Raw genomic sequence first — 14,909 nt, forward strand, 5'->3', positions numbered from 1 at the left:
AAAAGTTTTCATAATTTCCTGGGGGATTTGAGCTGATAGATAAGACTTCTTATATTTTTCTTATTACTTCATAATTTTCTGGGGGATTTGATCTGATGAATTATATTTATTATATAATTTTGTTATATATATTATATTATATATATATACTTATGTTTTTTTTTTCTCTACAAGACTTCCAGACATTTATCAGTTTTCATTTCTGATTGTTATGAAAATTTTGACGACAGATTCTGAAGTTGGACGCCGCATTATTGCGCAATGATAAATCGCTGGATAAATTGATAATAGACTGACAATAACCAGAAAAGAGTGAAAACACCACATATCACAATCACACTCGTGGATTTTTTTTTTTTTTTTTTTTTTTCCAGAGATAACCCCCTGTAACTTTTTTTACTCTTCCCCCTGACAGCTGCAGCTGACGTCCCCGACAGAACTTGAAATCGTACCCCCACCGCCACCATTCTTGGAATTAACCCGACATTTTTCCCAGGGCAGTGTGTGTGTCGTGTGTGAATGAGAGCTCTTTTCTGGGAAATCTGAATGTGTGACACCCCACACTCCAGGGAGGAGGAGGAGGGCATTCTCTGTCTGCACAAAACCAAATCTCTTCCGAGTCCAACATCCTGGAGACGTCCAGGATTTCTTGATTTCCTGGAATACCTGGAACAGATGTTACCACTCAGGTTACCATGGTAACCTGCCACCTTCTCTGATCTGCCGTCAATCAGCTCAGCTAGATTTTTTTAGAACAGTAAACGTCCAAATGAAGAAAAAAAAACACCACTGAGTCAGGCATCACGGCGACGCCGTCGCAGCATCGCCACGGCGCCAGGCGTCATGGCAACGGCACCAGTAGGGTTAAGAATAAGAATAAGAACAACTTTATTTATCCCGGAAGGAAATTGTTGTGCCAGAGTTTCAAGGAAAACATAACGATAATGAATAATAGTAGGACGGAGGGAGAGTAAGAAATACAAATAAAACTGTAAAGTGTCAAAGTCAGGGCTATAAAGTGTTTTAAGGTCTTAAAAAGTACAAAGATTTGAATATTCCCTTCGGCTGATGGAAGAGGAATTAAAAAGTCTGATTAAAAAGTCAGGTAGGTTCTCTTTCCAGGTTCTCCGTGTTCCAAGTGGAGTCTCCAATGTTCTTCGTGTCCTGAGTCTCTGTATTCTCCTTCAATGTTTTCAATGTTTTCCAGGTTTTTCGTGTTCTCCCGCCTGGATTCTCTTCAGGTTCTCCCGTTTCCTCTCGCAGGTTTATAGAATACTAAAAAGCGCCATGGGTGTAAAATGTTCGGGTGATCGACAGCTGACCCGTCCAGGTTAGACGCCGACTCTCGACACAAGGGCGGCTGCGATTGGCTCCAGAGCTTTCGCAACACAAAACCGACATTTTTCCAGAGTCATTCACGGGGAAAAGGTCAAAGGTCAAATGCTCCACGGTCACCAGCGGGGTCAGAAGGACGGGTGATCATAAGAAACGCCGGTTTGAAGCGGGAAGTGGACAAAGATCGATGGATTTCGACTGTTCGCCTGAAACGGGAACTTTTTAACACTTTGAAAACGACACCAACATGAAGATGAGAGGAGAGAGCAAGTGTGTGTGTGCATGTGTGTGTGTGTGTGTGTGTGTGTGTGTGTGTGTGTGGCTCCTGTTCAGGTTAGAGCAGCCCCCCCTTGCCCTCCAACCTGACACAAACACACACACACACACACACACACACACACACACACATACACAGCGAGCTACTACCCCCTCCCCCACTTGAAAAAACTTATCGTGCACGATGAGCGGGAGCAAGTGCACCGACTGCTTTTCGCGGCTTTTCGTTTTGTGGCCTTGCGCGTGCGCGTGCGCGCTCCCCGGGGATCTCTCTCTCTCTCTCTCTCTCTCTCTCTCTCTCACACCCACACACACATACACATTTCCTCTATTCAAGTTGTGTTCCGACTTGCAGCGTCTCCTTTCCTTGCTGACGTGTGTGTGTGTGTGTGCGTGTGCGTGTGCGTTTGTGTGTATGTTAGGAGGGGGGGGGGGGGGGCTTTTTCCGAGCCGCTCCAAAACAAAGCGTCTCTTCAGCTTCGCGCTTCCTATTATGCAACTCCGTACGTACCTGAAGCTGCGCACACGCAGGGACGCGCACATGCACGCTCTGACATCCATAGTGTGTGTATGCGTATGCATGTGTGTGTGTGTGTGCCCCGCCTGGTACGACACGGCGCCTCCCGCTTTCATCAATCAACTCCGCTTGCAGTGCGCGTCCCCGCCCGCCCGCCTGCGCGCTCCCGCGGCCCCGGCAGAAGACGCGCCTGCAGAGATCTGACCTGACCGTCGGTGCGGAGGAGCGGGACGGGAGTCTCTTCCCACGCCTTGGCGTTTTCTGGAATTCTCCCCGGACCGTCACGTTTTTTTTTTGTTTTTGTTTTTTTTTATATTCTCCCTCCTGGAGCGGGAAGTTTGCGCTTTTTTTCTTCTTCTTCATTTTATTTCAATTTATTTTACTTTCTCTCCAATTATCCGGTTGCTGCATCAGTTGCATGACCGTGGAACCACATGTAATTTAGAAAAAAAAAAAAAATTAAAAAAGGATTTAATTTTTAAAAAAAGGAAAAAATATCAAGTTAAGACGCTATTGTTTATTAACTGTTTATTAACTGTTTGTTACCACGTAATAGTGAATAGGTAATGAGAACAGGGGCAACAGGGAGAGGGAGAAACTTATCTGAAATATTCCTATCTGTTAAACCCCTGATTCCTCCAGGGCTGGGGAGTTAAGGTACCAAAAAGTAGCAACCCGCAAGTCTTCCTGCAAATTTTCAGGAATTCCACTTTTCTTTTTTTCTTTTTGTTTTGTGTTTTTTTTTTTTTTTTTTGTTTTGTTTTTTTTTTTGGGGGGGGGGGTTATTTCTCCCTCTTTTTCTATTTTTTTGTCATCACTACATTTCCTTCCTCACAGTCATTTTTAGACCCCGTCATTTACATCACAGAAAATTGATAAGACTGATTTTTTTTTTCCACCTTCATTTTTTTTTTTTTTTTTTTTTTTTTTTTTTGGTGAGATCACCCGTATTTTAAGGTAGGTTAAAAAAAAAAAACCAGCAAGTTATTTCACAACTCAAATGTTTATCTATAATTTGTTATTTTGCTGCTGCTGATGATGATAATAATAATGACACTCTTCCCTTTATTCAAGATTTTTAGCGCTAACAGTTATGGCTCAATTAAGACATACCTATGCTTGTTTTTTATTGCATTGATTGGAAGTTTGCGTACATGTGGGATTTGTTGTCTGGAATTTTGATCGTGGGATGAAACCGGAAGCTGGTTTCCATGACGAAACTTTGTTCAGCAAAGTTTCAGAAACCTCTGAGCCCGGAAAAGCTGCACCTCTTTTTTGTTTTTAAAGCGACGTTCAAGAAAGCACATACATTTTAGAAGCAGTTTTTGGGTGTTTGTAGACAGAAGTCCGTGGCTCAGTCTTTACACACCGAGGATTTATGAAAGACACAAAAAGGTTATTTGAGGACTTTCAATTGTCTGATTATTACACACCCAAACTCACACACACACACACACATTGTTGTACAAGAAAGTCACAGTCTGCAACTTTGACAGCTGCACATGATCTGGCAGAATCAAGAAAAGGGAGAGGAACTGTGAGAAACACAAACAGGGATGTAGAGAAGTATCTTTAGAGGGGGCAGTGTGTGTGTGTGTGTGTGTGTGTGTGTGTGTGTGTGTGTGTGCGTGTGTGTGATGGAAGAGCAGGTAGCCTTTAATAGCAGTGGTGATTGCAGATCCGACTTTGGGATGACCGTCGGTTGATGGTTTCACGTTGTGGGGCGGTGGTCTGGTCCTGGTCTCAGTTCTGAACCCGGTCTGGGTTGCGTGGGTCTGGAGTTGATCTTTATGGGTTGTAACCCCCGGATACGGGTAAAAACAACCGAGCATATCGGTCACACTTGTACGGCAGGACCGCCGAAGCGTGGACATGGCCGTCCCCAGGCACGCCGTCATGCGGGTCCTGAGCGTGCTGCTTTGGGCCTGGACGCTGGTGCACTGCCGGGCCGCTCCTGGACCAGGAGAAGAGGAGGCGGCGTTGAAGAAAACCACGCCGCCGGCCAAACCCGAGCCGACCCCGTGCCCAGCGGACTGTAGCTGCACGGCCGAGGGTGCGGTGGACTGCGCGGGAGTCGACCTCACCGAGTTCCCCGCCGGGCTGTCGGATAAAATCCGCCACCTCTCGCTGCAGGTTCTCAATACGGCCACACACAAACACAAACACGTGCGTGCACGTGGACTGGGCCAGTGCGTGAAGATTCACCGCCTGTGTTTTGTCTCCCGTCGCCAGAATAACAACATCGAGGAGGTCACTGCTCAACACATTTCCCATCTGTATCAGCTGGAGACGCTCAACCTGCAGAACAACTGGCTCACCACGGACGGTAAACACACTCCCGCTCCGCTCTTCAGGTGGTTCCACTTCCTGTTTGTTCCTCGTCGGGGGGCCCCGGGGCCAACCGGGCACCAGGAAGCGGTTGGGTTTGATCGTCATCCCTCTGGAACCCGTGGTTTGTCCTTTAGCAGCGTAGCCGTGACTAAATTCTGGCTCTGGACTAAAACGGACGTGGGTTTCATCCAACCCCCTGTCTTGTCCCCGTGGCAACGGGCATCCACGTTACCATGGTATTTATCTGCTCCGCCTCTTTTACTACCTTTTGTTCCGGACCGATCCATCGGCCGGTGTCCAGTTTTTCTGTGAATTTCTGTACATTAACAGTAAATTGTTAATTATAGGATGTGGATAATAATGACAGTAAATAACAATAAACTGTTAATTGTAGGATGTGGATAATAACAACAGTAAATAACAGTAAACTGTTAAAACTATAAAACTATAATTCACAGTAAATTGTTAATTATAGGACGTGAATAATAATAACAGTAAATAACAGTAAACTGTTAACTATAGGATGTGAATAATAATAACAGTAAATAACAGTAAATAACAGTAAACTGTTAATTCTCTCAGGACGGTTGACAGTTTTTTTTTGTTTTTTTCAAATTTTTATTGAACAATAATAGTATTAACAGATAATCGGGATGATTGACAGTTGACAGGTCCAGATTTAGCCCCACCCCTTTCAGTGCAATGTCAGCTGGGATTGGCTCCAGCGTTGCCACGACGCCCCCAGTACAGGCTAAGTGGTCCATCTGGTTGTTATTTTTTTATACATTTTGATCGTATTGAGTGGCTCCCGCCAATGTAAAGGCATGTTTCTTCTAACTTTTTTTAAAAAAACAAGTCTTCATAAATGTTCTGACCTCTGGTGTCGTCGGGGCTGGTGAAATAACGGGTATCACCAGAGGTGTCGTCACTGAGTCGCAAGAAATTCCCGTCAGATTTCAGCATTTTGTTTATCTGCTGAAAATTTTGTTCACTTTGAATTCTTCCGGGAGGTACATTTTCAGCCACAGCAGGTTTCAGTTTGGCTCCTTATTTATTCTCTACTATTGATGTTTTAAACAAGGCCCTCACTGGGAGCACAAACTTTAAAGTTTAAAGTGGGGATTAAAGTGATTCATTTTCAACAGAAATTAAAAAGAACTTTCATACTTTCTGTAAAAAACAAAATTTATGATTTTTTTTTTGAAGGCAATACTTTCCCCCTCTTTTTTAACCTTCCAATTTTGTGAAGTTGTTTTAGAATTAATAGAAAAAGTTTTTTTTTTCAAATCTCAAAATGTGTTTCAGATTATATTTCTGGGAGGAGGCTGAGCCAACGTTCCAATGTGGTTACTTAAAAAGTAATAAAAAAGTTTTTTCGACTTTACACCAGATCATTTATTTCCCTCTTATTACACAAATTTATTCAGAATACCAATTTGTGTCATGTATAAATGATTTTTTTTTTTTTCTATTTTGAGCTCTTCTGTGGGTGGTATGTAATCCTGCACTCACTGGTCTTAGTATACTCTCAAAAAAAAAAAAAAAAAAATTAAAGCTCCAAAAGCTCAACTGTCCTGTCAGATTTAGGGGTAGTTCAAAGTGAACCTCCTCCTTTTCACACTAAAACCTAAATAAGAAGTCAGAAGCAAATCATTTTTATTTATCTTTTCGACATTTTATGACCCATCTCCTTCAAGAAGTTCACTGTCATTCTGTGAAGAAGCTCCAGGAGTCTTGGGGTTTTGCAGGCCGCTTTCTGGACCTGATGACAGCTCGAATCCCCAAACACACACCCACACACACACCCACATACATGTCTGGCTCAAACATATATGTCATAATGAAGTCCCTTTCCATCTCAGTCTCAACATGCCGAGTCCAAGATGTTTTCTGGAAAGATGTTTCCTATGTGGTTCCAGGACTGACCTGCAAAACACGCTGTAAAACTTAATTCCTCCAGCCTCATTGCTTGGCCTCATCCGAGGCTGTAATCCCGAACTCCGTGAGGTAATGTAGCGTCATGGCAGACCAGCTAACAAACATAAAACAACCCATAAATATTGTAGGCACAGGTGCTGGTCAAAAAGCTGTAGTCCATTAAGTATTGCGGAGCAAATTTTCCAATTCAAAACTATAATTCAAATACCACCTGGATGGTAAAAGTCCAGTATTCGACGACAAAACAAGCCGTAGCATCGTTCCATCTTTTCTCTGGTGCGGATTTGCTAATTTGACTCGAATGTGTTTTCCAGGCATCGAGGAGGAGGGTTTCGAGATGCTGGAGGAGCTGGCGTATTTGTACCTGGCCAATAACAAAGTGAGTCGCACCAGCTGTCCGGTTGCAGGGAGAATAGGGGGGATTTTTGAAGTGCTCGCTAAGCCTCGAAAAGATACCCGTTCTGCTTTAATCCATAGACCGCATTATAAAGGAGAGAGATCTAAATGAACATCTAATCTCACCACCGCTTTCGGATTTTGATTTCAGTATTCCCTGATATTTTGTGCAAACGCAACGCTCATCCAGGTGGCTAAGAGTCCCTGTCTCCTCTTTCAAGTCAAATCAGATTTTATTGGTAGCGCGCTGAATCACAGCAAAGTTGTCTGATGACACTTTCCGTGTAGAGCAGGTCTACGGTTTTTAAAATGACTGACAGAAACCCAACATTCCCCCATGAGCGAGCTCTTGGCGAGGAAACATTGCCTTTTACTGGACGGATCCCAGCTCAATTTGGGCGTCAACCAACGTGGATTCCCCAAAGCTGAACAAATCATGTAATTTACGTTCAGGTTAAGGATTTGTGCACGGAGTCGTGCGCGGGGTCTCGGGCAGGGTGAAATTCCGACCCCGTCGAGCAGAAAGTCGGGTCAAATTGTGGGTGTTTTTACAAGCAAAGCCGATAAAAGCAGACGCGTTGCCTTTCCTGATGGCCTTATTTTCTTGTGCTTGGCAGCTCACTCTGGCGCCAAAGGCCCTGCCGCCATCTTTGGTCAGTGCCGATTTTGCCGCCAACCAACTCTCGAGGATCTACCCCTACACGTTCGGACAAAAGCCGAAACTGAAGTATGAGCGCGCTTTCCTGTCGCATCGCCCCGTCCCTGTCCCCTGCTGTCGACCCGCGTTTCATTCCCCGCCTTGCTTGTGACCCACAGGTCGGTGTATCTCCACAACAACAAGCTGACGGACGCGGGGCTCCCCGATCACATGTTCAATGGCTCCAGCAGCCTGGAGATTCTCACCATGTCCAGCAACTTCTTGCGGACGGTGCCCGGAAACCTGCCGCCCTCTCTTTACCGCCTCCATTTGAAGGTCCGTCCCGCTGCGCTTGGACACCATCCCGGGAGATTTGTGCGTTTTCATGTGCTCTTACGGCATTTCGAGTCATCTCAGTGTCGCTCCTGTTCTTTCAGAGTAACAAACTGGAGAAAATTCCAGCGGGGGCCTTCGACAACCTGCCGAACCTTAGGGAGCTGTACCTGCAAAACAACCTCCTGAGCAACGAGGGAATGAACAATGAGACTTTTAGGTGGGGAAAACAACAAAATATTCGCAAACTGGACCGAAATGCAAATAACGGCAACGTGCGTTTGCCAAGCCAACTTCATTGATTGTTCTGCATTTTCAAGCGAGGGCAGGATGGCGGCGTCCACTCGACACGTGAGGAGACGACCCATTCGGGATTTTGGTGACTTCTTCTCTCTGTCTCTTGCCTGGCAGCTACCTGAGTAGTCTAGAGTGTCTGGACCTGTCAAACAACAACCTCAGCGTCATGCCCAGGGGCCTGCCGCGCAATCTGGTGCTGCTACACCTGGAGAAGAATTCCATCCGCAGCATCCCCGGAGATGCGCTCACATCTGCCCGAAACCTGGAGTATCTGCTGCTCCACAACAACAAGCTCCGCTCTCGTTCCATCCACCCGTTTGCGTTCCAGGTACATTCGTCCTTCTCCTTCGTCTTTGTTTTTAAGAATACACCTGAGGAACCGCTTTGGAGTCTTTGTTTGTGTTCTCAAAGGGCTTGAAGAAGCTGCACACCATTCACATATACAACAATTTGCTGGAGAGGGTTCCCCGTGGTTTGCCTCGCCGGGCCAAGACCATAATGCTGCTTCACAACCTAATCTCTGAAATCGGGCGCAACGACCTGGCCCTGCTCTACAACGTGACGGAGCTCAACCTCAGCTACAACAAGTTGACCAATGCCAAAATGCACCGCGACGCCTTCAGGAAGCTGCGCGTCCTGGAGACCCTGGACCTGTCAGGGAACGGCCTGCACTCGGTGCCGCAGGGCCTCCCCCGCAGCCTGCACGTGCTGGAAATCAAGAACAACCATCTGGCCTCCATACCAGAGGGGGCGCTTATGGGTATGGTGAAGCTGCAGAAGCTGATGCTGAGTGAAAACCAACTGAAGCTCAACTCCATCTACCAGGGTGCATGGATGGAGCTGCCTGCTCTCACAGTGAGTGTTGCATCCTCGACGACGCGTGCACATCCATCATACCAGGGGTTAGCGGTCCAGCTACAGTTAAAGTCCGAGCACCACCCACTGTTTAACGCTATGAGCGTAGAAGTTCCTACACCCAATCTAAAAATTTTAGATTTTGACAGACTTGCAGCGTTGGTTGGGTGGTCTCCTTGTAGCAACAAATTGTACGATGAGTAGCGGTTTCGGCACCTTTTTGCAATGCTACGGTTACCGATGGTACACGAAGCTAACCCCCAAGGTATCCTGCTGTGATCGTTTTCTGCGCTATGTGACTTTAGCCGATTTACCATTGGGGCTACTCCGGTTCTTCGAATGAAAAGACTGCAGATACAGCAAACACAAGACTTGTCGAATGAACATGAGCAGCACTGGTCTTTTTGTTCTCGTGATGTGTCGGGCTTCGGGACGGTCGGGGAGGGGAGCGGTGGTGACGGAGAATCCAGGAACTGACACACATTTGGTTTCGGTTTGGCCGGCGCAGATTGTTTGCTTTTTTTTTTTTTTTTTTTTTTCTGTAATCCCGTATAATCTTTTCCATTTTTTTCCCCCTGCACTGTATGGCTGCGCTCCAGCTTTTCAGCCAGAAACAGTTTAATGTGCTTATCGGTCATTATTTCCGTGATATCGAATGACGGCCGGAATTTATTGTCACCTCCTGCTCACCCACGGCTACTATCCAGGTCTTGACCCCAGAGCGGACGAAACAAAGATGCCGAAGTCTCCGAGAAATTGTCGTCTTTACACGATAAGCCATAAACCAGACTCCTATTGTTGCATCTTTGTGATCCCAGACTCTGGACCTGTCCAGTAACCAGCTGTCTCACATCCCCTCGGACCTGCCGGAGTCCCTGGAGTACCTTCACCTGCAGAGCAACCGCATCTCCAGTATCTCCGCGGCGGCATTTGAAGGCACCCCGAATATCAAGGGCATATACTTGCGGTGAGCGGCTGGTTTCATTGCCTTGCTTTGTTAGTCACGAAGACGGTTGCTGTTCCAGCGGCTCCTCAAGGGGCGTGGGGATTCACCGCTGCTCCTTCAGGGCCACTGTGAGGAAGGATTCCTGGATTCCTCTCCCTCTTCTCGACCGCTTTTCATGAGAGAAAAGCGGTTCTTGATTTGTGAAGCTCCATCTGCTGTGGGTTCTTCTATAAAAGTAACGACGGGTCCGTTTTTACAACTCATAGTAATACTCGACACGCAAAGTCTCAGAGATGAGGCTGTTAGATGCGGCTCGGCGTCGCTGTAGCTTAGCATGAGGACGGAAAAACACGGCACAAAAACACGAAAATTAGAACCGTGGTTCCTCGAGGAGCTATACGCGTTTTTGGATTGGCCACTTCATTAGATATCTGGATTAGAAAACCAGTTTAAAAATGGTCCGTACGTTCATTGAGGAGTCTTATCTGTCCAGAGATGTGATTGCTTTGACATCTAGCCTGCAGATTAAGCCCCGTCTCTCACCGAACGACTGCTGTTTTTTGTTTCGTGAGTCATTGGGGTTGTGACTCCAGCAAACCTCTTCTGGTTCAGCTGTGTTGAGATGGTTCAGTCGGCAATGTCAGAACAGACCTCCCTGGTCAATCACGATTACAGTGGCAACATCACTGAAAATCCTCTTTGGGATGTATCACTGTATAGATTAAGCAGGATAGGAAGTTTGGCACAAATAACAGACACTATAAGGCCAAAAGTATTCGCTCACCTGCCTTGACTCACATAAGTGACATCCCATTCCTAATCCACAGGGTTCAATATGACGTCGGCCCACCTTTTGCTGCTATAATTTCTTCAACTCTTCTGGTCCACAAGGCTCGGGAGTGTGTTTATGGGAATTTTTAACCATTCTTCCAGAAGCGCATTTGTGAGGTCACACATGATGTCGGATGAGAAGGCCCGGCTCTCAGTCTCCGCTCTAATTCATCCCAAAGGTGTTCTATCGGGTTAAGAACAGGACTCTGTGCAGGCCTGTCAACTTCATCCACACCAGACTCTGTCATCCATGTCGTGCTTCGTGCACTGGTGCACGGTCGTGTTGGAAAAGGAAGGGGCCAGCTCCAAATTGTTCCCACAAAGTCGGGAGCATGGAATTGTCCAAAATGTCTTGGTATGCTGGAGCTTTCAGAGTTCCTTTGACTGGAGCTAAAGGGCCAAGCCCAGCTCCTGAAAAACAAGCCCACACCATAATCCCCCCTCCACCAAACTTCACACTTGCAGCCAAACCCAGACTCATCCATCGGATTGCCAGATGGAGAAGCGCGATTCGTCACTCCAGAGAGCACGCCTCCACCGCTCTAGAGCCAGTGGCGGCATGCTTTACAACCACTGCATCCGACACTTTTCATTGCTTTTGGTGACGTGTGGCTCGGATGCAGCTGCTCGGCCTTGGAAACCCATTCTATCGAGCTCCCTGCGCACTGTTCTTGAGCTGATCTGAAGGCCACATGAAGTTTGGAGGTTTGTAGCCATTGCCTCTGCAGAAAGTTGGGGACCTCTTTGCACTATGCACCTCAGCATCCGCGAAACCGCTTCCGTCAGTTTACGTGGTCTACCACTTCATGGCTGAGTTGTCATGTTCTTATTATACAGTTGACAGTTGGATTTGTTGCACGGGCGGCATTCTATCACAGTTCCATGCTGGAATTCACCGAGCTCCTGAGCGCGACCCATTCCTGTTTGTAAAAACAGTCTGCATGCTTAGGAGCTTGATTTTATACACCTGTGGCCATGAAAGTGATTGGAACACCTGATTCCGTTGAGCAAATACTTTTGGCCATACAGTGTAGCTAACATAGCTCACAGAGAGATTTCAAAATAAAATCCCCGGTAGATGTCTCAGAATCCTAGATAGCATTGCCACAGTAACCACTTGCTCTGGCCACAAGAGAACTTTGATAATATATTAAAAAAAATATATATAATATGCTGCTCAAAATATAAAGGGAACACTTGGAGTTTCATTGTGTTGTTTAAGTGTTCCCTTTATTTTTTGCACACTGTAAAAAAAAAAAACAACTTTTCAACCCTGGTATAGCATTAGCAAAGAGGCATGGCAACCTAGGCTAAAGCAGAAATATGTCGAAAAAAAAAAAGAAAAACATCAGCTGTCACCATGAATAGAGATTGAAAACAAAGACTCCAGTTCTGATAAACTCCTTATCGTATTTCTTTGGCGTGCAGCTGAGGTTTAGATCAAATCAATTGTTTATTTTATCCACTTACAATAGCAGAGTGATGATTGGCTGGAATGTGTTGAGACTGAGAACCATGCTGCGGTTGGACTAAAACGCCAAGAATGGAAGAAAAAGTTCAGCCTCGCCCTTTCGGTTCATACTTTTCTTTTGAGGGGTTGCGGACGTCGGACCAAAAATAAATGCGAAAACAAATATATCTTTTTAGCTGAGAACCAATTTTCCCCATCTCGTATTTTGCCTTCCCTCCACCTTCTGCAGCTATGGAGGGGAAGCCAGACCCCGACCCAGATGCTTTACGGCTAGTACTCCCAACCCCCCGCCACCCCCTTTCTGTTAGGCTCATCATGCTCCCCATGTACTTTATATCACCTGCTGTCCTTCTGTCACCCAGAGAGCTCTTAGCCTGAGCCCCTGGATTGCTTTCATCACTGGGAGGTGGAGGGGTTGGGTTGGAGGGGGTTGCGCGGTTAGGGTTCACGGGCAAGTCTGCAAGCATTTTCCGCATCAGACAAGAACCGATGCAGTCGGTTCCGGGTATTTCACCGGCGCTTTGATGCCAAGAACCTGTGAATGTCTTTAAAATGTCTCGGGTTGGGGTCGGTAAATGCACAACAGATGGATGTTTCCGTGAGACGGGTGGCGGACGGTGGCGAGTCTCGCTTTTAACCCCCCCCCCCGAATTCTGTTCCGTCTGTTTCTGGCCCTCCCAGGTTCAACCGCCTCTCCGTGGACACGGTGGACGAAAGCGCCTTCTCCCACCTGTCCAACCTGCAAGCGCTGGAAATCGGAACGGGAGACTCGGACCTCCCCTCCATGACGGACGAGGGGGAAGGAGATGCGCTGGCAGAGCAGGAGACATAAAGACTGACTCTGGAGAGGGAATGGGCCCGCAGACGTCGTTTCCCATGTCCATTAGTGCACAGCGAAGGTTTCATATTTCTGGTGCAGGATGCCGGATGAAGTTACGCTAGTTTTCCTTTTTTTGGGCTGGTTACAACTGCATATCTTCATATCTGAGCTTTATATATATATATACATATATATGTATATATTTGTCTAGTATTTGTCGTCACGTTTCATCCCAGTCGTGTGTTTCTGCGCGTTCGTCCTGTGTTCAATGTGATTTTTTTTTTTTTTTTTTCACCCCAACGTACGAATGTCGTCCAAGCCAAAGGTGCCAGGCGCAAGCCGTTCACACTGCCTGGGCTCCTCCTCCCCTCTGCTTTTTTTTTTTTCAGCCAGAACGTGAGTTTACTACAAATACTGTGAAAGAATTGGAGTTTTCAGCGCATCTGAACCCGCGAAGCCTCACTTTTCAAGGGCTGAACTCCCCGAGCGAACGCCGCTCCCTGTTCATGGGCACATTATGAGATGGGTTTTGGTAGACGATGCCAAACGTCCACTTTTACCAGTGGGTACCGCTGGGTATTTTTTCATTGTCGTGTTTCGCCCACCTCTGGTTATTAAAGCTAGCGTCAAGAACAGCAGCGTCAGTGTGGAAAAATTACATTTAAGAGGTCCGAAGCGGCTGCATGTACTAAACTCTCGGTGTTCGATGTGACGAAAGGTCACACGTGACCATAAAAGGCCGCAAAAAAAAAAAAAAAAAAAAAAAAAAAAAATGTTGCTAAAAGTAGATAGAATCACCTGGATGTTTTTATTTACGAACTGGATGGAAAGATGTAGGGGCAAAAACGGCGTCCATTTCCATTCGCCATCACATCATGCGCTCGGATTGGTTGCTCACTCTGTCTCAGCTCGTGCCCGAATTAGGAACTCCGAAAAGATCTGAGTGAGATCGGATCAATTCCCCGCAAGGATTTGGTCCAACTGTCCAAGGATAGCTCAGATCGCCCATTGATATATATGTTATAAATGTTCTATAACATGTAACAACATGGCAGACAATGTCCAGATTAGTTTATTACCTTTTCTTTTTTTTGCAATGAAACAGAATCGATTTTTTTTTAAAGATATATCTGATTTCACAGCTCACTAACTCAATTTGAGACCTTTTTTTCGGGGGGATTCCAAAGAATATGCCTGCTTTAGAGAATTTACAGGGAAATACGTCCGAGGGGCTCAGAGACAACCAAAGGTTTTGTTTTGGTATGATTTGTTCATGTAGATCGGTACGCAAATATGTCTTCCATCATCAAGTCATGAATTATTTTCAGGCTTTGGGGCTGTAAAATGTGCGAAATCAGTGACAACAGTCAACTGCCGTCCACAAATATGAGATAAACTATACAACAGAAAACATACAGACACCTGGAAATACTGACATCTGGTGAGCTGGTATTGGAGTTATTGTGTCTCATGTGAATGGATAGACTGATTTTTTTAAGATAATCAAGAAGCTGACGGTTCATTTCTACATTTTCGATTGTTGTCATTTTGCCATGAATACGGGTTCAAATTCTCCCCAGACTTTCCATGTGAAAAACTGGTCTCAGATTCACCTGCAGGTTGGATCAAATGTGTTCATCTGGAGCCAACGTGTTAAAACGCACCACGAAAGAAAGTTCCGACACGTCCCGATCTTCTGTCACTTTACTTATATGTGAAATAAAAAAGAAAAAAAAAATATTTGCATGACATTGAAGTACTCATGCTACTCACTACTTTTGCTATGACACAGTCTCACTTCACGCACGGCAGTGTCGTATTGTCACATGTATGATCATCAAACACAGCAAAATAAATTATGACAAAAAGGCTGAAGACGACTGTGCGCTTTCTGAGCAGATTATACCATCTCCAATAGCAATTTTT

General features: G+C 45.8%; 1 protein-coding gene across 1 annotated transcript; it reads left to right on the forward strand.

Annotated features, from left to right (window-relative positions):
- The first annotated feature begins 2,931 nt into the window (after positions 1-2,931).
- Positions 2,932-14,858, forward strand: podn (podocan). The gene is made up of 10 exons (XM_086145528.1): positions 2,932-4,261; positions 4,361-4,454; positions 6,712-6,776; positions 7,411-7,520; positions 7,610-7,766; positions 7,868-7,983; positions 8,175-8,388; positions 8,472-8,915; positions 9,734-9,882; positions 12,845-14,858. The coding sequence occupies exons 1-10, from the start codon at positions 4,001-4,003 to the stop codon at positions 12,993-12,995; spliced, it is 1,761 nt and encodes a 586-aa protein (XP_086001654.1). The 5' UTR covers positions 2,932-4,000; the 3' UTR covers positions 12,996-14,858.
- Positions 14,859-14,909: the final 51 nt, after the last annotated feature.

The sequence above is a fragment of the Fistularia commersonii genome, chromosome 1, assembly GCF_037954325.1.
Source record: "Fistularia commersonii isolate RoL2024-O1a breed Wild chromosome 1, RoL_Fcom_v1.0, whole genome shotgun sequence".
Lineage (NCBI taxonomy): Eukaryota > Metazoa > Chordata > Actinopteri > Syngnathiformes > Fistulariidae > Fistularia > Fistularia commersonii.